This window comes from Xyrauchen texanus, chromosome 9 (assembly GCF_025860055.1).
Source record: "Xyrauchen texanus isolate HMW12.3.18 chromosome 9, RBS_HiC_50CHRs, whole genome shotgun sequence".
Lineage (NCBI taxonomy): Eukaryota > Metazoa > Chordata > Actinopteri > Cypriniformes > Catostomidae > Xyrauchen > Xyrauchen texanus.
This window is the reverse complement of record NC_068284.1, coordinates 39,000,825-39,027,632: the sequence shown is the minus strand read 5'-3', so window position 1 is coordinate 39,027,632 and position 26,808 is coordinate 39,000,825. Positions and strand designations below refer to the sequence as shown.

The 26,808-nt window shown below is 37.8% G+C and overlaps 1 protein-coding gene across 2 annotated transcripts in view; it reads right to left on the bottom strand.

The window, feature by feature from the left end:
- Positions 1–26,808, bottom strand: part of LOC127649294 (partitioning defective 3 homolog) — a 119,379-nt gene that overhangs the window by 74,430 nt on the left and 18,141 nt on the right. For both annotated transcript variants that reach the window (XM_052134339.1, XM_052134340.1), the window contains exons 2-5: positions 16,676–16,777; positions 7,197–7,380; positions 5,594–5,775; positions 783–926 (exon numbers count right to left, since the gene is read on the bottom strand). In XM_052134339.1, coding sequence (XP_051990299.1) covers positions 783–926; positions 5,594–5,775; positions 7,197–7,380; positions 16,676–16,777 — 612 coding nt within the window. The remainder of the gene's footprint in view (positions 1–782; positions 927–5,593; positions 5,776–7,196; positions 7,381–16,675; positions 16,778–26,808) is intronic.

The window sequence follows — 26,808 nt, the reverse complement described above, 5'->3', positions numbered from 1 at the left end:
TTTTCCCTCTCCTTGCTCAAAATACCTGCCCATATATTTACATATTTTCCCACACAATTGGAAAGTTGTTTCTCAGTCTGAGGTGTGAAAATCGGGGCTCATCTGGGTGGGTTTCCTGACACTTTAAGTGCTTAATCCTGTTTTATACACACATTACATGTTCGGTAATTTACGTTAGCGACAACCGCATTCTATAACCGAATTAACTCAAAATTGACAACCACATTTTCAGAAATTGGAATTCAGTAATTCCACGTAGTGTGTACAGAACCAAACTAAACAACTAGTTGTTAATGACCTGATCAATAGTGTGTGAGATTTGTCTGTCGTCTCCTGGTTAAAATCACACAAACTTTCTTAAGTTCACTCTAGTTTCTCTCAATAGCCATTACAGTCCAGAGAGAATGTATGTGTGCTGTTTAACAGCAGTGGCCTAAACGCACATAAACAAAACATTGCACTTCTTTCGGCGGCCGCAAACTAAACATTGCCAGATGATAATACATCCCTGGATGATAATCACTTCACTCAAAAACAGAGAACGTAAAAAGGGGTAAAAATGGTGGCACTCTTGTTTCTTGTTCATAGGCACGAGATGCTACAGCGTTGCTATGGTTATCACTTGTCAATCAATCATCGCAATTGCGGGAGTAACTCCTGTATTCTGTAAACAAATGGAATAAAAAATTAGGGGATTCACACCCGCAACTTTGTAGTGTGTATGTGGCCATACAGCTCGAATTACTTCAATACTATTTTTCTGAGTGGATTATTTTTCCTACCTGTTCCTGTCGTTCCAGCCAGCGGTCCACCATTGGATGATTGGCACTTAGTGAAGAACGGGCTGTCTCACGCTGAAACTCTCTCTGATTGTTCCACTGCCCAGCATCGCGAGGAAGACTACGGTATGTGTCTACACCTCGCCCCTAAAGAGAATGACAGATAAGGAAACTGAAAACTAATTTGAGGAAAAGTTAATCAGTATAATAAACTGTTAAAAAACAATACTTATATGAAGTGTTATAAAGTACACAGATACTGTCAATTATAAAAAATTACATGCAGTCCTGTGCAAAGTTGTAGGCACTTGTGAAAAGTCTTAAAAAAATAATGCCATAAATGGTTTTCATTGATCAATTAACGTCATACTAAGTCCAGTAAACATAAAAAAGGTAAATCAATATTTGGTGGTCAAAATATTGATTTTGCCTTCAAAACAGCACCAGTTTTCCTAGTTACATGTTTTTTCTTGGATTTTGGCAGATAGGATGTTCCAAGAATTCAGCCATTTCTTCTATCTACAGTATTTAGGCTGCCTCAATTGCTTCTGTCTCTTCATGTAATCGCAGACTGACTCAATATTCAGCGGGGGTAAGGGCTCCCTGTTCTTCTATTCTAATCTAATAACAGTTCTGTGGATAGCCAGAGAAAAAAGCAAGAAGCCTGATTTTGTATATATTGTATATAGTTCAGAAATCATAATATTACTTGAGACATGGAGTCAGTTAGAGTCTAAAACCTACACTCCTTCAAACTACAGACAACTATATATAACATCAGCGAAACACCCACACATTAAAACTGGAAGAGATTCAGGAGGCATTATTGTTTGGTTTAAATAACTTATTTTCCATTACATTCAGCCTGTTAAAAAAAGGGAGAACACATATTAGGATTCAAATGAAAAAGGAACTCATTTGTACTCATTTGCCACCTATATCACCCCACATGAGTCACCCTATTATAATGAGATCTTTAACACATTACAGTCTGAGATCATTCAGTTTCAGTCTCTTGGCTCAGTCCTGATAATGTGTGTTCTGAATGCAAGAACTGGGAAAGAATTGTATTATTTTAGTTTATTTGGAGTCAAGTATATTATTAACAATACAAATATAAATCAAAATAAGCATTCCATTAACCAAGTCAGAACTATGACAAACACAATAAACAAAAATGGGAAAACAAGTTCTGCAGCTCTGTAAAAGCCTAGGTCTCTACATAGTGAATGGCAGAACAAAGGGTGATTCTCTGTGTTGATTTACCTACTGCTCTTCTTTAGGTAGTAGCACAGTGGACTACGCCATCACAGATCTAAATCAAAACAAGATCAATTACTTCACAGTGATGCCACAACTACCTCTCTTAGACCACTGTCACATTGCCATTAGTCTGAACAAGTCAGACAGTCTTCTACCATCTTCAAATCAGAAGTTTAAAACTATATCCCCTCCCAACCAGATTCTTCTGGAGAAAAGGCAGTCCAGCCCAGTATGAAGCTGAACTCCACAGCGTTTATGATGAGAACATGACAGAAGCATTTATCCTATCCACATTTGGAAAAGATGAGAAAGGTTTTTTCACAGTTGCCAGCAAATAACTGAAAAAAAAATAAAACTGAACAGGAGAAAAAAGAAAATTGCTAAAACTGACTGGTTTGAAAAAGAATGCCAAATGTTAAGAAAAGATCTACGATTGTTATCAAATAAAAAACAGAGACCCCTCAAATCAACTAACATGTACCATCTATCAACAAATGCTTAAAATGTACAAGTCACTGCTAAAAAAAGCATACAATTATGGAACCATTCATAAGTTCAACAAAAGAAGAACAAATTCCCATCTGTGACCCAAACACCTGGACAGAACATTCTGGAAACCTTTATGAGATGTTGAAACATGGCAGCCCCAAACTGAATGAGGCCATTTTTCAATTTGCTCTTGAAATCAGGACATTTTCCTGAGAATCTGAAAGAAAATCAAATAACTCCAGTCTTCAAAAAAGGTGACAGATTTAACCCGAACAACTACAGGGGCATTTCAGTGAGCAGAAACCATGGCAAATTATTCTGCTGCATAATAAATGACAGATTAGTCCAAGAAAACAAGACTTTACACAACCCCATCGCCAATCTACACACTTATACACAAATATGTCCACCAAACAAAACAAGGAAAATATTTGGTTACTTCATTGATAAAAAATAAATAAAAAAAAAAGCCGTTGATTCAGTTTGGCATGATGGATTGTTCCTAAAACTGATTCAGAGTGGAATAGGAGGAAATGTTTATGATTTAATAAAGGACATATACAAAGACAACAGATGCAGCATTAAAATAAACAATAGACGAACTGATTATTTCAGCCAGAATAAGGGAGTTCATCAAGGCTGCAGCCTCAGCCCAACTTTATCTAATATTTATATCAATGAATTGGCCACAATGCTTCAAAACTCATCTAGCCCTGGACTGACTCTAGAGGACAGAGAAATTAAATGTCTTCTGTATGCAGACGACCTGTCGCTGCTTTTGTCACCTACTGAATAGGGATTATGTGAAAGCATCCCAATTCTAGAAAATTACTGCAGTAATTGGGCATTACCAATCAACATGGACAAGTCAAAAGTAGTAATTTTTCAAAATAAAAATCATCTTTAAGACAAAAAATATGTTTTTACACTTGGGGGAACAATTCTTAACCATGTTACCAGTTACAATTATTTAGGTCTGACTGTCTCGGATTCTGGACAATTTGACTTGGCAATAAAAGACCTAACAGACAAGGCTTGGAGGGCATATTATAGTATAAGAAAATCACTATTTTAATTTAACCTCCCTATTAAACTGTGGCTAAAATTGTTTGACAGTGTCATCAAGCCCTTACTTATGTATGCTAGCGGAATCTGGGGGCCCAAATATAAAATGAATAACAAATCCAGGGACAAAAGTAAAATTAAAACTTTCCACCTCAAATTTTGTAAAAACATCCTGGGAGTTCACAGTAGTACTTCTAACCTGGGCTGTTGGGCAGAACTGTGCAGATTCCATCATGACTGACATTCAAAAAAGAGCCAGTAAATTCTGGTTCCACCTATCAGATTCTTCCCCAGAAAATCACCATCACTGTGTGTTTACACACAGAGCAGCACACCCAGAGAGTGACCCTTTACAGTGCTTACTGGACAAACATCGGCTAAATTCACCAGTTCAATTCAGGCAGGCAAAACTTATACAAACACTTTGAATTATTGGCATAGCAACCTTAAAGAAACAAACAAATTGAACTACTTTAAAAATATTAAGACAGATTATAAACTGGCACCATATCTGACCAAAATATCATCACAGGAAGCTCCTTACAAAGTATCGTGTGACTGAGCACAGTCTCAGCTGGAAACCCAGAGAGAACAGACTGTGTTCACAATGCAATCAAGGAGTCATGGAGGATGAACTTCACTTCCTCTCTGAGTGCAGTAAATATGAGACCATTAGAAACACCCTTTACACTCATAGAAGTGATACTGCCTGAATTCAGCAGAATAAGTAATATAGAGAAACTTTCATATATTCTTGGAGAGAAGGCTGAATGTATAGATTTAGCAGCAGAGTATGTGTACTCCTGAGAGAGAGAGAGAGAGAGAGAGAGAGAGAGAGAGATCCAGAACTCAAATGTCTTCAGTTTTATGAGCAGCATTGCCATAAGCATCACTATGCTAGGAGACCAGACAGAGAAATGATGATGGGGACAACTGCGCACTTGCTTAATCAGCTCACACACAATAAATTCACCATGCATTCTATCACAACATCCTCTGCTATCACGTGGCTTGTTTAAAGGAGCTCTTACACCTTGTGAGATGTGGGGTTACAATATGGCGTTAAATGATGGACAAAACAGCGCAAGCGCATAAACACAGCGCGCAAGTGCATTACAACAGTGTGAGCACCATGACACAGTTTGCACGTAAAATGTAAACCTGCAGAACTTGCAAATCCCAAACTCAAGCACAAAAAAATATGATTGTGCACACAAATTAACAAGTCGCAGCAGCTGTATTTGAAACCTCATTGAAGCAGGGGTGTCTAGTTTGTTTTTTAATGCCAGGGTAATTTAAAGGAATATTCTGGGTTCAATACACGTTATCCTCAATCAACAGTATTTGTGGTATAATATTGATAACCACAAAATGTAATTTTGACTTGCCCCTCCTTTTTTTTAAGCAAAAATCTGGGTTACAGTGAGACACTTACAATGGAAGTGAATGGGGGACAATTTTTTAAAGTTAGAATACTCACTTTTTCAAAAGTATAGCCACAAGACATAAACAATATGCACGTTAACATGATTTTCATGTGATGAAATAAAGTACTAACCTTTTCTGTAAAGAACTATATTGTTTTGTTTGAATGAGTGATCAGGATGGTTTTCACATCATTTTGTAGCATAAACTCTAGGCTACAAGATCCAGTTCTCAAAAGTCTTGTGGACAAATGTTTAGTATGTGATATATGGCCTTATTTCAATGACTTAAAAATCGTTTACCACGCATAAACGTTATTTTCTCAAAGATACAAACATGTACACACATGCTGCTCACATATTAATGTAGCCCAGTTTGTGCTGAATACAGTGTTATCAGATTTTAGCCATTAATATGTTTTTAAGCAACTAAAAAAAAACACAAATGTCAAGGCATGTCAAAACTTCTCCAGGGCCCAAAACACCCTCAGACCCCAGAGGGTTAACATGATTAAATCTTTATTTTTTAACACTTTTCTCCACAACATTATAAAGGTTTAGAAAGGTTTATACCTTTCTCTCCAGACTGTTGGTGCCAGTGGAGAAATGTGGTTTCAGGAAACCGGCAGTAGTTGACCAACGTGTGGGGTTTTTCCTGGAAGGTTCTTCGGGTTGTGCGCCCTGCTCAGAGTATGACATCGCCGTCATGTTCAACAACGCTGGGTCGCTACTGCGACGAACGTGCAAAGGCATGTCTAAGAGAGTGTGACAGAGAGAGAGAGACAGAGAAAAAATAGTAATTAAAAAAAAATAACCTCCCGAGCAGTGCCAAATTCCAAACTTCAGTAATAACATAGTAGTAATATAGTATTAACATAATTAATACAGAGTAATAGGCTTTATACCTTCATTTATAATATCTTATAGTCAACAGCAGTAAATAAAAAGGTTTTATTGAACAAATATAAGTTTGTGAGACAATAAATGACTCAGTGAAGGAGCTGGGCATACGCATAAGTGTTACATTTAAAGGGGTTATGAAATGGATAATCACATTTTCATTAATATTTAGACATATAAGAGGTAACTGTACTATAAAAACTTCCTCCCCAGTCTAAAAAAAGCATTTATAGTTGCCACCCTGCTGAAAAGTCTCGTTTTGAAATCTCTGCGTTAATGACATCACAACACATTGCTCATTTGTAGTTACACATCACACAATGTGCATCAACACACCCTTGGCCCCGCAAACTGGTGCACAGTTCTAGTCCAGATGACAGGTGTCGCATAACACCAAAGGCAACCCATCTGGGCTATTTTGAATTATTTTGTATATCAACATGAACTATAAGGACCTTTTGACCGCTGCCATGTATCTCACCAATTTTAGCAATTCACTCATTAAGCTGAGCACAAACTCATCATGGACACGTTCTTTCACCCATCTGTGCTAATTTTAATTGTTGGTGTGGGTAAACATGGGACGTCTTTGATCATGGATGATGGATGGCTTCGACTGTTTTGGAGTGTTTCCGCTGATGTGTGCCTCAATATGCCTCAGTGCACCTACATGTGCATATTTGACTGTTCTTTGGACTATGAATATGCATTTTTTCAGTTCACGACAGCATGGATTGCTTGTAAACACACAAAATATGATTCAAGCTTTGCAAAGGAACTGGTATTAAAGAATTGGGCAGTTAAAAACACTTCAAAAATTAAAGTAAACCATTTAATTCATGAATATTTCAAATGTCATGACTGTTTGATAATTTATGGTGCCCCGTGTTAACAGTTGTGCTTGAGATGAACAGTTTAATATATTCAGATGCAATGTGTTGGATGTGTGTTGAGGCTCATTCTTTTTCAATTGAGTTTGCTGAATTTGAGGGGCTGCATGATGTTAGCCAATCATAAGAGTGGGTGATTATGCTGAAGTTTTAAGAAGGCGATTAGGCCAAAATCGAACGTTTCAGAGAGATGAGCAAAAACAGGGTGGAAAATAATTTTCTTTTACTAAATTGTGACCGTTTTGGTGCAATTGTTTTATAACATTATCATTGGACCTCAGGGAAGATAATACAATTATAAAAATTAAAAAACTTCATGACCCCTTGAAGAAGACATGAGATCTGATACCACACCCACACACACACACTTTCTTTATGACTCTTACTGGTTCGGAGCGTGGAGGTGGTGACCTCTATCTCGCTGTGGGGCAGATACGGCTGGAAGGCAGACAGTGGGGTGGAGGTGGACGGCTCTCCAGAGAAGAGCTCAGGTGACTGTGTGCCCGTGGAGCTCGCACTGGTGCCATCACCACCAACATGAGGCTCCTGTTCATCATACACCGCCACCAACTACAGAGAAATAATAAACAGAACGAGTGAGAAAAATATATATTTTTCACATTTAAAAGGGTGAATCCTTAAGAAAACAATCCCAGTCCCTGTGTTTCAGTAGAACAACGTGCATGTCTTAGACTGAAAGTACACTGCAGGAATTGTACTATTTTTCTGTTTCTGAAAAAAAAAAAATGCAGACTTTAAAAGATTTATTTTGTCGAAAGGCAAAAGAAGGTCAAATGGATTGTTTAATGTGACTTTTTCATCAATGGCCGATTAATAACCTTTGTGTCTCCAACAGAGTTTTGGAAGTGTCTGATTTTTTGGACCACATTATTGCAGGGTTCGAAGATGCATGCCTAATGAAGAACCATTTTATCACCAAAGCATTAGCTAAGATGCATATCCTGTGCTCTTGTATACCACTGCAAAAAGTGCATATATACATCCTATCGTACAATATTAAAAGAACCAGCTACACCGTTTATATTAATTTAAGGAAAGAGCTTATTCCAGGGTTTTTGCATTCTGAAATGTCATGTAAATGCAAATGCATTTTCCTTAAAACACTTAAAAGATTAAGAAAAAGTGGTTAAAAACATCCAGGTTTCTGCCGGAGAATGAGGCTTATGTGGCCATGTAAACACATAAGTGCCGTTGTTATAACACAAGTGCAATGGAAAGTTAAGGAACCAAACACAGCAGCAACTGTGGGATATCTACAAATAAAGCAAAGCAACAGAGAGGTAAAAAAATGACAAAGTCATCCTCAGACACCATGGTCATTTCCAGCATTGCATTAAAATTACATGATATCCCCTTTAGTGTGGAGGAAGCTGCTTACTAACCGAGCTGTGTGTTTGCAGGGGTAAAGAGTATGCCACTGTTGTGTCTTAAGCAGCATTCATTTATTCCAATAAATGTCTTTCTGGTGTCAATGTAAATGAGCTCAATGTAAAGGATTGTAATAATTGTAAATGCAGTGTACAATTCCTTTAGTTATGACCACAAGGAGCGGTTTTATGAAGTCTGAAGAGAGCTTCAGTACGTGTGTGTGGCGTCCACTTTTAGAGCAGTGTGCTCTTATGACTGCATACCTTAAGACACTGTAGCACAAGAGGTTTCCTTCTGTCCCAAATACACCAAAGTGAACATCTGGCCTCAATTATGTGTGTGTGTGTGTTAACATGAATGATAATGCTAGGATCATTGGATCAGTGGGCTGGATTAAACAGCTAGAAACACCCAACTCAACACATTATTGGACAATTAGATTAATTGACCAGGTCTGGACCCATGACAAGAGAACAGCTGAAGGGCACATTAATCCACAGGGGTGGTCTCCCTCCATGGGACACAGAGCATGTTCTGTGTGTGTGGTAATCTGGAACCTTGAATGTGGGAAATCAAGTAATCAAAAATGTTTCTGTTGAGTGTGAGTGTGTGTGTGTGTGAGAGTGTGTATATATAACCCTTCTGCATTTCTTTACAATGATTGCAAATGGCTGTTAGCTAATGTGTTATTGTCTGTTTTGTGTAGGTCCTTTTTGTGAAAGAGGCTCTGCATTCTCAAACATGACTCTTAAGGAATAGCAGTTATGAGAACGTGCATTTACGCACACAACAACTTTGAGTGTGCCTGTGTATATTTATTATACATATTTATATCCATCAATGAGCCAGTTCCCTGTGGTCATCAAGTCTGTCCTGCTCTCACACTGTGGACGAGCCTGTCTTGTTCCCTGTGGCCGTCGACAAGCCTCTCCAGTTCCCCGTGGCCATTGATGAGTCCGCCCAGTTTCCCAAGGCTGTCGATGAGCCTGTCCAGTTCCCAGTGGCTGTCGACAAGTCTGTCTAGTTCCCCGTGGCTGTTGAAAAGTCTGTCCAGTTCCCTGAGGCTGTCGACCAGTCTGTCCAGACCCCTATGACCGTCGAAGATCCTGTCCAGTCCCAGATGACCTTCGACGAGCCTGTTCAGTCCCGTGACAGTCAACTATCCTGTCCAGTCCATAGCGGCTGTCTACCAGCCTGTTGCTCAGTCCAGTGGCCAGCAATCATCAGACACCAGTTACCATTCTGTTGCTCAATGCAGTAGCCAGAACCCTTCAGACATCAGTCACCAGTCTGTTTCTCAGCACAGTAAATAGCACCTGTCAGACACCAGACACCAGTCAGATGCTCATTCTGTTCAGTCCCCAGTGGGTGCTACTTACTCAGTCCTGTCCCCGCGGTCGTCAACCAATCTGACCCAGCCATGTCCCCAATGACTACCGATTGTTCTGCTCAGCTTTGTGAGGTCCCTGCCAAGTCTGACCAGACTTCTGCTGTCTTCACTTGGCCTGACCCAGTCCTGTCCCAAGCGGTCGTTGACCTGTCTGACCCAGTCCTGTCTCTAACAACTACTGACCAGTCTGTACAGTCCTCTGTGGCTGCTACTGACCTCACCGGCTTCTAAGCAGCTCAGACTTTGCCTTGGTCTCTGGGTTACTCTCCGGCTCCGCCCTTGCCTCCCGGTCCATCTAGGCCTCCAGACACTTCTCTGGCACCACCATTGCCTTCCGGTTCACCTACAGACTGGCCCAGACCGTCCCCCTGGTCTCCCCCACCTACCCTCTCTGGTCTGTCATCTGTCCCCCGGCCTGGTCCATTCCTTTCCCCTGGTCTTACCCACCCACCCCCTCCTCGATCTGCTGTCTGCCCACTCCCTGCGGCAATCCATCAGTACAGTACCGTCAATGATCCTTCTCTGCCTTTCTGTCTTTGCCAAATTTTCATCTGTGTGTGTTTGTTTTATGTATGAGCACATGGCTTAGGCTAATGTTTTTGTTTGCCATGTGCTCACCCAACTCTGCCTCCTCGTTCCATCTGGCCTCACCCCTAGTTTAGTCCTCATTATGTTGATTGTCGTCACCTGTCCCTCATGTATGTTCCTCTATTTATTGTGCCCTCTTTTCTCTTTTGTTTTTCAAATCGTTTTGTGAGTATTCTCATCTGTCCTAGTTCCAATCCTGTTCCCTAGTTATTTGTTTATATTCTGGTTTATGTTTCATTTTGGTTTTCTCTCCCTTGTGAGAGTTTTGTGTTCCCTGTTTGTTTCAGCTGTTAAATAAAAGTATTTAATTTGACTAATTCCTGTGCTTGGATCCTCCTTACTGCTTATGTTTCCTGACAAACAGTTAACCCAAAAAAAATGAAGAATCTCTCCCTTTTTTACCATAAATCTCCACTTTCACTTTTTCTTTTATTTTTTGCGATACACATTATTTGTGCATACTCCACCTTATGGATTACTTTAATGCTGCCTTTGTGCTTTTTAGACATTCAAAGTTCTAGCCACCATTCAATTGCATTGTATGGACCTAAAGAAATTAAATATTCTTCTAATAATCTTTGTGTTCAGCAAAAGAAAGTCACACATCTGGGATGGCATAAGGGTGAGAAAATGATGAGAGAATTTAAATTTTTGGGTAAACTATCACTTTAAAATCTTAGTAAGCACAGACAGACTTACTAAGGAGAGGATAAACTTCCAAAAGGTCAAGTCGAGCACACTGCATTATTGTGTACAGTATTATGGGCAGTTACCATTGTATACAACACATTTTGACACATTTTATAGATAATTCAGGTATTCTATGCATACAAAAATGTGCTAGTATGTTTTCTGAACATTGACCCATTCTCTTTAACAAACACACACACTTAAACACACAAGGGAGACCAGTTTTCCCTTATATAGAAATAAAGGGATGATAAGAGCAGTGCAGTGAAAATAGAGAGAGAGAAACAATGGAGATGAAGGAAAAGTGATTACAAAGATGTATGTAGACCTGCAGAATGTCTTTAGCTGCAGTGTGTGAGAGAGTGTGTGTACTGCTATACATTATAAACCTAAATGAACTTTATCTATTACAAATAACTGCAGCAATGTTCTTCCTAGATTTAGGCAATTCTTTACAGGCTACATAAGCAAAAATGACACCCCATGTATTACTAAGACACACAAACACACACACACAGTGGCACCATAGCACTACAGCTGGACGTCCTACATGGAGGCGTTGAGAAATTCCTCTGTGTTTTTACAATGACTTTAAAAACAAAGAACTCACTGACCCAACTACAAATCGTATCTTAAGCGCACACCTCACATGCACACACTGTGTATGCAGAGTGCACAAACAGGAAGTTCCCAGGAGAAGACTTGTATACTTCCTGTGAGAGTATTCCTTTCCTCACTTTAGAGGTTTTGATCTTTGAAACTTACAATCTGTTGAACCCATCTCACCCACACAAACACTCTGCCCTATAGCCTAGTTTAAACACAACTGACCAGTCGGGTTTGAACCAATTCTCTAAAATGATCTACTGCTGAAATTACTGTTCTAAGTTAGTATCGACAGGCGAACAATAAATCTATAAAAAAATCTATTCATTAATCTATCCATTCAAGAAGGGTCTCGAGCCATATCTAGGGAGCAGAAAATCATAGAGACTTCGGGCTGGAGTCTTTTGAAATGTGCCAGTAAGCAATCACCTAGCAACCACACAGCATCCACTTGCAACAATCCAGAATGACCTAGCATGGTGTTGGCACACTTTGTATAGACAAGCGTGACTCATTTTCTTCATTAAATGTAAATATCTAGTAAATTATCACAAAATAGTATCACAAAAGCAATCCACGCAGATTGTCCATCACATTTCAAGTCTTTGAAGGGTTATCCGATAAGTTTTAGTGAGAAACAACTCAGAATTTAAGTCATTGTTTTTGTGCATTCACAGGATAACTTTGTCTTTATCTCCCAACAAGGAGTAAGAGTAAAGAATTCAATTTAGCTATGGTGAACATAACAAAATGCATGGCATAAAATATAAAGGATTAGGAATGGTAAAAAATATGGACTTTCCAATGAATCACAATCTTCATTTGAACAATCGCAATATCGGTCTGTTAATTTATGCAAAGTTTGGCACGCCGATATGTGTTGAGAGTAAAAGTTTGGTCAAATTTGTTCTGTGTAATGTCTGTCCCAAGATGAGATCCATGCAACCCATTTGTCATTGAATAATACCCTTTTAATTCCTTTTCTGTTCCAAACCAACAAAAATATAACATGTGCTCAAGAAACAGTGTGTGTCCTCTCTCGTGAATGTGAAAATACGCTTAATCACTGAACTGCCGGTAGTCTTAAAGAGACAAGACCACTTTTCTAATCATCGAAAATTATCTAAAATATAAAAATTATAAAAATGTAAATACTTCTGGCAAAAAAAGGTTGGGTAACACCGCTCTAAACCTCACAAATTCTCACATGAACACTTTGCATTGGAATTGTATTGAAAGGATGGAGGGTTATCTTCATTGAAATATATCCTTCTGAGTGCCGCATGAGAAAGTCGTGTTTGTAATCACAAAAGGGTGAGTGAATTATGACAGTTTTCATTGAAGGGGTTTCAGTTATCAACATCACCCTTTAAATAAAGTAAAATTACTGCAAACACACAGCCTCTAATGGCTTATTGCTTTAATCGCTCATGAACTTGTTGCTAATGGAAACGGGCACCACAGTTCACAGCACACAATAAAACACATCATGTACGCAGTGACACCCTAGCCAATGGTAACTGTGTAAATCAAAGGGTGCATCTCAATCAGCTCCCTTGTTCAGATAAAGGCACTGATCAGGGAGTTGGCCATCTCTAGGGCTGTTCCAATCACTTAATCGTTCCAGTGCACTGAAACATTCCTAAAAAACTCCCAGAATGCACCATAAAAACCAGAGAGCAATGTTGCTCACCATGTTCCCTTACCAGGAAACGTCGTCATGTCTTCTGAAGTCTTTCAAGTCATTAGAAGACAAGAAGTTTAAAACTTGTAGTCAAAGCCTTATTTTCTCTTTAAAAAAAGATGTTGTTTGCAAATGTCTTTCATCCATAATTACAATGAAATGGACACAATCTTTTAAATATTAGAGTTGTTAGAAGTTTAAAAATACACTCCTTATTATTTCTTGATGTACATTATATTTAATAAAAACACTGTACATTGAAATACCTACTGCGAAAATGCATGCCAGTGTCATTTATACAGCAATGTTTTGATTAATACCAGCTGTGTAATAACTGAGTGTCCCAATGCTCAGCGGATCAACACCCTTGCCAATGTCCGAATTATGTCACAGATATACTGATTCTTGACATAAGGAGCTAGGGAGCTGTTCGAAACACACCCTAAGAGAAAAAACAAAACTGTACATCCTAATCTGAGGTGACGTTTGGTCATGTGATCAGGACAGACTGCAACATTGCCTACACCCATCCACAGACACTTCCTGTTAAGACGCCACCACTCACACACTTCCTTGCGTCTTTAGGAAAACATCCACACAAACAAGACCAATACACGTACACCGTCTGACCAGAAGACGCCAGATGGATGCTATACTTCCTGTTTGTAACCGGCGGTAACTTCCTGTCCAGTAGAGGACGTTATCACAGGAGGGGAGTAACAGACATAAAAGAGCTTCAGTCTTGTTTAATACCTGACAGAGTCCCACATACACGTCTCATTGTTTTAGGACATAAAAAAATGAATTAAAGCTGTGACATGACGTGCATGATGTTTTAGCTATCATTGACTAATCATTGGCTCCCCCTCCTGGCCAATAGAAGAACTGCATCAACATACTGACAATGTAAATTTTGTTTTACAAAAATATTTTCAAGGAATGTTCTGGGTTCAATATAAGCTAAGCTTTATCAACAGCTTCTCTGACTTTGATTACCACAGATGTATTTTTTTTTTTACACTGGCCTCACTAAAACGTAAACATTAAATGTGTTTGCATGAAAGTAGTAAGATAAAATCACAATTTAGTCAACTTTACAGATCAAATAAAATATTTTTGTGCAGAATATTTTATATAAATGCTTTAACAAAAAAAAAAAAAGCTAGGAATGTCTTGTCCCATTGACTGCCATTGTAGGTGCTTTACTGTAAACTCAATTTGTGCTGAGTCAAACATAATTTCCGGTGTTGCCAATAGAGCTTAACTTGAACTGAACCCAGAACATTCCTTCAATGTGTCACGATGAACGCCTTTGACAAAAAACTCCTTAAATGACTCCTAGATCAAATGTGTAACTGGTGTACAGTAAGCCTGAATATTGTCACATAGAACAGTACACACAATTAATACCCCAGGGCTTAAAACTAATAACATCTGTTAGTGGAATTTTATGTCTCTCAACACACAATGCCATAACTATTGGACAGCTCATACTTCAGCAGTGCCTTTGAAATACAAGTGTAAGTTTATGTGCTTTTTCTATGCTGTTGTTGGATTGTGAGTGAATGAGTCACCCAAAATCCCATTAAAGCGCTTTTGTACCACTTCCTATTTGTGGACAGTGTTTCCTGTGACCACAGCTGCAATGTGAGTCACTCAGTTAATCGGTGTGAAATATCAGGATGCAACGTAAACCTAGGCTGATAGAGGTGACCAGCTCTACACAAAACTAGATTCTTGGATACTATAAAAAAGTAGAAGTCATAACTGTGTGACCATAACTCTGTTTATATGATCCCTCACACTACTTCAGGCACAGATGTGTGTGTGCGTGTGACAGAGAGATGTTTAGTCTTTTATTTTATACAGAGAACCAAAATAACACACACATACACCCAGACACACCCACCACATCAAACACACAACTACACTCTAGCAAAGTGTCTGCGGCCTCAAAGCCGATATCATCTGTTCTGGGAGTACACAAAAAAACAATGTACTGCCAGTGTTTGGCCACAAGGGGGCAGAGTCCGAACAGAAGATCCAAACAGCATTCTGTTCAAGTGCAAAAGCAAAATGCTTTTGTTTCCATTTTTTCTTTGGGGTTTTTATATATATATATATATATATATATCTATCTATCTATCTATCTATCTATCTATCTATCTATATATATATATATATATATATATATATATATATATATATAGTTTTTGCTCATAAAATCTCCCCAAGAGAAGACATTTTCTCCAAAGCCTTCAAGATATACATTTGTATACATATGTGCCTCCCCTTTGAATCAAACCCATGACCTTTGGCATTGTGAGCACCATGATCTACCAGCTGAGATACACTACCTCTTAAACATTCTTAAAGAGTCACTTTAGCAATGTATTGACAGACAGAACATTTTAAGTTCAGAGAAATGTGTGTGGGGTATGTATGTTTTAACTTCGCTATACTTGGTGGTCCTGGAAGCTCAGCAAGTAAAGACACTGACTACCACATTGGGAGTCACAAGTTTGAATCCAGAGCATGATGAGTGCTTCCTAAGCAACCAATTGGCCCGGTTTCTAGGGTGGGTAGTCATGTTGGGTTAACCTCCTCCTGGTCGCCGTAATGTGGTTCTCGCACTCCATTGGGCGTGTAGTGAGTTGTGCGTGGATGCCGCGGAGAATGGCTTGAAGCCTCCACGTGATAATGCGCTCAACAAGCCACGTGATAAGATGCATGGATTGACGGTCTAAGACGCGGAGGCAACTGAGATTCATCCTCCACCACCCGGATTGAGGCAAGTCACTACGCCAACACGAAGACTTAGAGCGCATTGGGAATTGGCCATTCCAAATTGGGGAGAAAAAAAAAAGCACAAAAAAACTTCACTATACTTGGGGGAGAAAAGTGTCCTTCAAAAATCCATTAACTGTCATAGGATGTCCATAAAAGGTAAAAATCATTCCAAATCTTTATATGAAAAATATATTTTATGTAAAAATAAAAAAATAGGATAAGGGGTTTAGTAAAGGGCCGTTCAGATCAAATGTGCTCTTATGCTAAAAAAGCTAGATTCACAAATAGAACAGAATGCAGGTGTCTTGAGATGCGTTTTCTGTTAACTTGAGATGAGGCACACCTGCACAATACTCTGGAAAAAAACAACATGATGTAGTGCAATGGTCAAAGATGTCCATCTAGTACAGGTTTAAATAAATAAAATAAAAAACAATGGAAAAACAGCACAGGCATATACAATAAAACATTTGGTGTGAATGGCCCCTTTGTCTGTAGCAATTAGCTTTATATAAAAACTTAAGTCTTTGGTATGGTCCCATTTAGACAGCTAGGTAACACGTCTGTCCATCATCAAATGACATCATAGTTATTGGGAGACAATTGGGAGTCATCTGATAACTGTAACTAAAATATATACTACTAAACCTGCCTACCCACCATTTTAGAACAGAAAGCTAGAAGTGTGTGTGCCTGAATGAGTATGTCAATGACAGTGTGTGTCTCACTCTGTCTTTGTCGTCTGCCACATCAGATAGAACATCGTCCAGATCCAGAATTCCTCCATCACCATGTTCCAACCTGTACACCTGCACCCAGTACTCTTCACCCTGAGAGAGATAGAGAGACAGGGATTTCATTATATTATAAAGTTATGAGTTTAGACACTGTAGTGACCATTTCAACTAGTTGATTAATTAATGATCAAATTAATTGAATTATTTGACTAAATGTTTCACACTGTGTATTAGGTAAAAAAGGAAACCAATTTGAGGGGGAAATATTGCTTCTTAAAAGATAATTTCTGTTGACACGAGTACACACACATACAGTACACAGATTCCATCAGGATACTTTATACAATGAGGAAGAGGGCACAGATAATGACGGTTTAACTAATCGGGATAATGCACCTGAATCTAGACCAACACCCAGACAGGACATCACCACTCTATCTGACTAACACAAACAGACATTAGTGAACAGTGCACAGAGACAGTCAGCAGTTCTGTAGTTCAAACTCATGAAGTCCACATGAAACAAACTATGGGACTGTAACATCTGTCTGTTCAAGACTGAAATGCTCTCCAGTTTGTGCCATTCAAAAAAATCAAACTACACCAAAAACATATTTCGATTTTATTTTTCCCAATGAAAAGTGACGCTAGCCCATGCAAAAAAAAAAAAAAAACCTTCCACACTGCTAGGCTGTTTTAGATGGTTGCCAGGGTGTTGCTTTGTGGCTGCTAGGGTGTTCTGTGTGGTTACTAAGGTATTGCTAAGTGGTTGCTTGCTGGCCCAAGTGAAGTAAAGCAAAGTCATTTAGTCACATTGTGTAATAACATCTTCAAGAGCACAAGTGCTCTTTTTCCACTTTTTCAGCAGTCCTGGTTCCAGGGGTATTTATTAATAAAAAAATGTTTTAAAGTGATTTCATAAAATGCTTCATAAAAAATAAGACATGAACCACACCAACCAGCCCTGAGGTGAACTTTGATTTGAAGCCATGTTTCCAATTGTTTCCATGGTTGATTCGCATGCCGAGCAACACCTATTCTCCCCTAATTCACTCCCTTCTTAAGCCCGTCGTGTTCTCAGTATCTTTCCTTGATTGTTGATTGATGTTGAGTACTAACCTCACTCTCTCTGCCTATTTGGTTCAGTCTAGTATATCTGTTGGTTGCCTGTGTGTCGGGTGTGTGGTTGCCTTCCAGTATTGCTGCATGTCTGCGGTCTTCCACGGAGGATACCTCATCTCTGCCTGCGAGTCGGGAGTTAAGTTCGCTCTTCGCTCTTGTTTTTCTGCATCTCACTAAGCGTCAGAGGATTCTATGAATCTCTTCCTGACGTCCACAAAGCATACACTCATCCTACGAACAAATTCTTCACAGATTGCCCCTTGCGCAACTACAACATGCACGCCATTGGAGATCGCTTCCCGCTGCTGTAGCCAGTTGTCAGGATTTTCTGCATTCCTCAACCCAATGACTGCTCATTTTTACTGTTAAAAATCCTTTGAACTGTTCCTCTGCTATTGTGTCTGTTTGTCTCACTATCATTTGTTACAAAATAATAATAATTTGAAAATGTGAGAAAAATAAAAAGGTACAAGACTGTACTTGACATTTTTAATCAGGGGATGAACTACAATCCCATTGTAGTTCACTAGCACTGCAAAATAAAAATACAATTGAAATAAAAAATGTACAAATATACAAATATTGATTTTAAGCTGTTCATCATAAGGATAGAAACAATATATTTATTTGTTATTGTGCAAAATATTCAGATATTAAGACCATAATTAAGACCTGTTGTAGCCCATCCGCCTCAAGGTTTGACGTTTTGTGCATTGTGAGATGCTATTCTGTTCACTACAATTGTACAGAGTGGTTATCTGAGTTGCCTTAGCCTTTCTGTCAGCTCGAACCAGACTAGCCATTCTCCATTGACCTCTCTCATCAACAAGACATTTCCCTCTACTCACTGGATGTTTTTTCTTTTTTGCCACCATTCTGAGTAAACATTAGTGACTGTTGTGCGTGAAAATCCCAGGAGATTAGCAGTTATCGAAATCACTGAGATCACAATTTTCCCCATACTGATGGTTAATGTGAACATTAACTGAAGCTCCTGGCCCATATATGCATGATTTTATGCATTGCAATGCAGCCACACAATTGGCTGATAAGATAATCGCATTAAAAAGTAGGTGTACGGGTGTTATTAATAAAGTGCTCAGTGAGTGTTTAAGTAGTTTGCATCATTTGCAGTGCATCATGGGAGTGGGCAGTCACTTTTAAACTTTTAAATCTTTTTAAAATTAAGATGAAATAGTGGACTGATGGCTTCAATGGAAGCATATATTATTGATTATCAACCTTAGAGATCACAGTAGTTATGTCTTTAAAGGCTTGCAATTTTCGTTAAAAAGTAATTTGTCTATTTAGAAAATGAATGGGATTTTTACTTCCATTATCAGACAGTATTGCAGCTTGCTTTTGCAAAAAACACTAATAAATAAATGGACAAATACATTGTTTTACAACTGCTACCTTCTACAAAAAGTAAACAATAATTTTGTGAGCCAATCAAAGATTGTGATGTCACAACATGCCAAGGTTATGAACCAATAAGAGAAGACTCTACCTGCTTAGTCAGACCCCTTTCCTCTCCGAGTCTCTTTTGCAGAGAAAAGTGATGCTTCCACATTTTTAGCCATCACAATCTGTCTTTCCAAATGACAAAGAAAAGGCTGAATTCCCTTTCCGTGTCCTTGTCAATATTGCTTTCTTCCTAGCAGAAGCAAATAATCTTAAACGAGAACACAAGAGTAACGAGGCGTCCACTCTCAGACAGACCTGTGCATGTGTAAGCTGAGAGGATTGTTCGATTCAAAGACAAGTGCGTGTATCTGATACGAGAGGGCCCATTTCTTATTGAGCAGCTGAGAGAGAGACAGTAACCAGATATTCACACTAACTTTACACTGCTATCTTTATTGTGTTTGAGTGTGTGTATATATATATGTGTAATGTTTATTAACAATTTGGTAATGCAAGCCCTTGTTTATGATGCTAATAAAGCTTCTAAAAATCTCTTGAGAGAAAGCACGTGTCCACTAAACCAAACCGCACTCCAATGAGGGAGCATCAGCCTCCACCAACAGAGAGCAAAGTGTTTTCATAAGAAAGAGTCTTTATAAAAGAAGTGTTTCGAACAAACCGATTCTTTCTGCAGGACGCAGGAAATAAGAGTCATTTCACAGCAATCACTCAAACATTCACTCAATTAGTGAACGACTCAATCACGTCCAGCTGTAATAAGTGTTTACTCTAAAGAGGCATGTAGGCATCTGAAACATTTAAACATGTGATATAGGCTAAACATAACATGGTTAAAATGTACACAGAGCGTATATGAAAACGAGTTGCAGAGGTTGGTTCAGAAGTGCTTAAAGAGAGTTCTCATGACAATCAATCCAAAAAGAGAAGATTTGATTCAAGAGTAGAAGAATCAATGAGTATATCGCTAGAATTATATTGTAGTATAGCAGATGTTTTGGAAGTGACTAGTTTTCGGTTTGGTTATTTGGTTCAGTTTAATTCTAGAAGATACAATTTGTGAAGAAATTCGAGAAGATTCAATTCGAGATTCTTTATTAATTTCAATAAAAGATTCTATAAGATTTAATTCGAAATTCAATGCAAGATTCAATTAGAGCAGAGTTGAGAGAAAGTGTGTGTGTGTGTGTGTGTGTGTGTGTGTGTGTTTAAGATGAAAGCAATAAAGGCATATGAATGGCAGATTACATAGTGGTGTAACAATCCATCGATCTGGTCTGCAACAATCTGGAGTCCTTTCCAGCCAATTATCACATTATTTGATTTTCCATAAACATTGGGCAACATTTTAGATGAAATAAAATTCCAAATTAAACTGAATATTGGTAAAACACTCTTATAAATAATGTTGATATTCAGAGCAATGTCTGATGATGATAGTTTCAAATTTTCAAGCGGTGGTACTAGTGATCATAAATGCAAAGGGATAGATGGGTCATAACCATTAAAGGAATCTAGCTAAAAAAAAAAAACATATGTTTATTCAAATCATGAATTTGTTTTATAATCTAACATCCAAAATATAACATATCATCAATAGAGTTTATGATAGTAAGTTACTGTAAATAAATCATACTTGATGCAATTTAATGACTGCACTTCTAAAACTGTTTTTCTCTTTCAAACTGCAAATGACGTCCTCTACAAATGAATGCATCATGGCAAATATACTGAAAATTAGTACCCAGTCAGTCAATTCATTACTTGATGAATTGTTTCCACACAAAAGCAGTTTATGCAGCGGTCTGAGGCATCTCCTCCATTCACTTGCATGCAAACAGCTTTCCTTGTCAATGGTGGAGCTAGGGGGTGGCCAAGGGTGGCCGTGGCCACCATGGACCAAAGTCTGGCCACCCCACTCGCAGTTGCTGTTTTAGTCATTTTTTGACATTTGGAATTCCCGAACATTTCTGTGCCACCACAGACCAATCGCTTGCCCCAGCCTGGCCAACCCTTTGATAAACACTTGGCTCCGCCACTGCTCCTTGTTGACTGTTCCAAGATGGTGCCACGGTTGACGGATCCACAGCCGAATAAGGATTCTACGTATGTATATCTACAGGCTCACATGCACGAATGAATCGGGCTTCCCGCGATATTGTGGCGCATGAATCACATTTTCTGCAGAACACAAATGAATATTTTTTGAAAAATATCTCAGCTTTGTTGGTACTTTCAATGTAGGTGAATGGTGACCAGAAATCTGAAGGTCCAAAAGGCAGATAAAAGTAATCTATATGACTCCAGTAGTTAAATTATTTATTTTCAAATCAATGTGCAATATGATAAGTGTGGGTGAGAAACAGATCAACATTTAATTCCTTTTTTACTATAAATCTCACTTTCACTTTCACATATAAAAGTCACATGTGTTGCCCGTTTAGCTTCACTTAACATCTGATTTTGAAAGTGGAGATTAATAGTAAAAAAATATATATTGATCTGTTTCTCACCCACACCCATCATATCGCTTCTGAAGACATATTTAACCACTTAAGACTTATGGATGACTTTTATGATGATTTTGGACATTCAGATTTCAGGCCACCTTTCACTTGAGGGACCTACAGAGCTGAGATATTCTTCTAAAATCTTAATTTGTGTTCTACTGAATGGCAAAGGGTGAGTAAATGATGAAAAAAATTTCATTTTTGGGTGAACTATCCCTTTCATTTCATATTTATTTCCCTTTCAGACTTTCACTCAAGGATTAAATTATTCATGGCTGACTGTGAATAGTGAATTTACAATTGCATTGGTAATATAAAAGTATTGCATTTGAATGACGCTGGATCCATGCCCCTAGGTATCAGTGTAAGAAAAACATTAAAAAAAAAATTACTGAGTGCACCTTTAAATTGTGAAGATTAATTTTTGTCAAATCTGCTCCTCTGGACAGTCGGTTTCAATAAATGGGTTAAACAACTGGTATTTTGCATGCTTTTAAAAATATGTCAATACTGCTTGATCATTACCATGTTTTGTTTTAGCTTTAAAACTATATTTTTTGTTACATTTTAATTCCTATGTCTTGGTCAAAATTATGGTTCTTCTTATTGAAATAAATATCGAATATAAATAATTCAATATTAAACATTGACTGAAAAGTCTGAAAGCTAAACATCAATATCAATGTGGCAAATTGAGCAACATCGCCCAGCCCTAGGCACCTGCACCAACTTCATGCTTCTGATACAGTATATCCCAAAAATCTAAAACCTCACACCTTGAACCTTTGCCCCACTCTCCCTTTCATAACCATATCTGTCCACAGACTGAAAGAAAGAGCAAATCCCAAGAGCACAGCTGCACTCTTATGTAACATACATAGTCAGACACAATGTAATTTTATTTTTTATTTTCATAGTTTCTTTCATTGTCTTTGTCCAAGGTATTTATAACAGGGTTAGTGTTATGTTGTTAAAGGTGTACTGAAAGGTGTACAGATGATACTGAATCCATGCAACTGCTCTCCATCAGAGTTGCTCTTCAGCACACACTAACACACACTCAAACTAATTTCAGCAAGACTCAATTAAGCCACATCCATTAATGCCTTGTCTGAGAGTTAAAAATAGAAGGTCCGTTAGCAATCATCATTCATCCGCTGGATCCGCAGGCAGCAGGACAGAATCCAAAAATTACTGTTAACCTTGAAAAACCAGTTAGAGCACAGAGACACCAGTACGGCAAAGACTAAATCAGTTTTAAAGCAAACATGAAATGTTCTTAATGAATGTTAATTAAGGCTTATTGTGTAAAATTTACCAATGCACATTAGTCTAAAATAAAAAAATATATATGTTCTTATATTTTTTTGTTCAGTAGTGATTTGTAGGCACAACACCAAGGGACAAGGCAAAACTCTCTACAAGCTGTAATGCAAGTAGAAAAGTTGCAATGTCTGCTTGTCATTTGGCGATAATTAGAGGTTGACCGATATATCAGATTTACAGATTAATCAAGGTCGATAGTTGCATTTTTTTTTTACTATCGGAAAAAAATCAACTCCATTAGTTTCCGATAGTTATTTTTGTTTATTTCCTCCGTGGCCGGCACTGGAGGGTTCTACAATCTGAACTCCTTGATTCAACAATATAACGGCACCCACTAAAGGTTAAATTAAACCAATAACTGACTCAGCATGAAGATTGATGTGTCATGTGACTACCTTATGCAGAGACGAACACTTCAAATACTGATATAAAACATCGTCAGAGAAAAGCCAAGGTATATACACAATTTACGTTATTATTCATGGTACAATACATTTCCTCTTAATACAATGTTTTGAATAATAATTTTTAAAAAAAGTCACTTATGAATTGTGCATATCCGTTGAGGGTTTTTTTCGGGGTTTAAAGGCATCCAATATGTTCCAGTCAGATTATATATATATATATATATATATATATATATATATATATATATATATATATATATATATATATATGATCACTCGGAAGGGGTTTTCTTTCTAAGTGAATTTATAAGTTAATTATATCTATGTAGTCATATACTGTTGATGTCAGAAATGTATATCCTAAATGAGTCATTAAAACTCATTTTTTAACCACGCCACAGATTTCATATTAGCAAACTATAGTTACGGCTTTATATTATATATAAAATTGATTTAAGACATCTACTTGTGCATGACATGAGTAATTTATCACTTTTAATTAGAGCTGAAACGATTAGCCAACGTTATCGACAAGGTCGAAAATAAAAATTTGTCGACAACTATTTTCATTATTGAATAGTCATTTGATCTCATTTAACGTAACATGAGATCATATGAAACTCTAATGATGACACGTGAGAGCAGCACTGCAGCTTGCACCATACTGAGGAAAGGAAGACTTAAATGGCTCACAGTCCAGATGCGCTCCAAACTTTCCCAACAGCTTCATCTTATGTAGATCGCAAAGTACAAGGGAACTATACAAAAATACCAAATAAGTAAATACAGAAGCACTCTCGTTGTGGAATAAGTGGAGTCGGAGCTTGTTAAAGGAAACACCACAGTGTTACATTTTAAATGCCGTTTTAATGCGTTATAGCTTTATTTAAGTTAAAGAAAAATACAGATTTAGATCATGTAATTAACTACAAACTCCGAAACTGTCATTTCTCTGTGCGGTCAGTGCCTCATCTATGAGTTGAGCAAATGTCTCGATCTGAGGGGGAGAGATTGATACTGCACTCGGCCTTTATCAACATAACCTGAAAGGCAGCTCAGCAAGGAAAAAGCCACTGCTCCAAAACCACCATAAAGAAGCCAGACTACAGTTTTCAAGTTCACATGGGGACAAAGATCTTAGTTTTTGGAGAAATGTCCTCTGGTCTGATGAAACATCATTATGTTTGTAGGAAAAAGTGTGAGGCTTGCAAGCAGAAGAACACCATCCCAACTGGGAAGCATGGGGGTGGCAGCATCATGTTTTGGGGGTGCTTTGCTGCAGGAGGGACTTGTGTACTTTACAAAATAGATGGCATCATGAGGAAGGAAAATTGTGGATATATTGAAGCAACATCTCAAGTCATCATCCAGGAAGTTAAAGCTCAGTTGCAAATGGCTCTTCCGAATCCAAATAGACAATGACCCCAAGCTTACCTCCAAAGTTGTGGCAAAATGACTTAAGGACAACAAAGACATGGTTTATTAAACTATTATTCTGACATTTCACATTCTTAAAATGAAGTAGTGATCCTAACTGACCTAAGACAGGGAATATAAATTTATGCATTTGGCTAAAGTGTATGTAAACTTCTGACTTCAACTGTATATACAAGCAATACATTGTGTGTGTATAAAAACCATTTAGAGCCGAGCGCACACTACACCACTTGCACCCTGCACATACTTAAGGACTCCCAATATTTTTTCTTCAGTCGTGGTGGTGCACACACTACACGATTGCGTTTATCCATTTTATTGTACTGATTTGTACAGAACAGGAAAAAAAACCCAGCTAAAAATAATGATAAGACAGCAGATAGGAGGACATTGATGTTTTATTTTATTTTATTTTTGTCTCCTGCTTCTCAAAGCATTACTCTTCTCTTGCTCTCTCCCTCTGTATTTTTACTGGCTTTCAATCATAGTCGTAACTCGCTCGTCGAGACGTCAGACAGATTTCAAGCAGTTTGAAATTCATCGGTTGTGCAATCTACGACTTCTCGTCACAGACCAGTCGCTGATGTTAAACATCAAAGGAGATAAGCTTGAGTCGTATAGTGTGTGTTAGGCTGGGCCAGGAACCACTGTCACATCTGCGTGTAGTTTGGAATTCTTCGCTGTAAATTCAGCTCATGCACAAGGCAGCGCAGTGATAGGATGATGTGGAGAAATGCTCAGAATCGAATTACATATTAGTGTACTCCACTCCCAATTACAAATCCGAGTCTACTCATATACCTCATATTTTATGACATTGCTTCAAGTTTTGTTTTAAAACTGGAAGAACGAAATGGCGACTTTACCATTAACATTAAACATAAGTGCTGTACTTGTTTTCAGTTATATGCAACCTGTACATAGCTGTTAACATCTCAAAAAATGTGTTTTGGGGTTTCCTGACCCTTTAAATAAGTGTGCCTCTATGTATATGAACACTTTAGATCCAGTAGGCCTATGTCTATATACACAATCACTGCTGGTTTTAGCAGAAAGCTGTTGTCTTTGACTATTCCAGTGGCATAAGAGCTAATTGTTTAAACACTGTGACAGAGATCTTACAGACAAGACCATATAAAGACACAATCTCTCCCTCTCTCAAACACACATACTATGCATCCTGAAATACTCCTCTGTGGATCCCATGCTATTCGTAATACCGTGGCAGCCAAATAAACACATGCAAACACACATGGCTAAATAGCAAACTTGCACAGAATACTGGGGTACACAAACATGTGTTGAAATGTATGGGAAGGTTTTGCTGTCCTTGTGGTGATAATTTCTGAAAACATCCCTAAAATATTTGCAAACCCTAACAAAACCATGTTTTGTTCATCACAAACATCACAACAGGGCCAAACAAAAAAACATTTTCTTCTAGCCCAGTCGGTTCAGCAGTTGCGATTTTTACATGCCCTGCCTATATTTTCTCAAGCACAATTTAAAAATAAATATATATATATATATATATATATATATATATATATATATATATATATATATATATATATACATATATATATATTTATTAAACATTTATTGAAAAATACATTTTTTATTTACAAAAAAGACTTTTAATTTTCAATAGTAGCTGGAAATTATAAAGCTATATTCATAAACACAAGTCTTTCTCGTCATTTCAACAAAACCAGCGTTAGCAACTAAATAACATTGTGATGTTTAAATCAGAAGAATTTGCAAGTGCAATATTGAATACATCACATATCATACAACACAGAAGACTAAATAGATTTAAAGGTGCTGTAAGCGTTTTTTTTTTTCATGGAAATGTATGCAAAAAAGGTTCCTACTTCCTGAAAGATATTAATGAAAC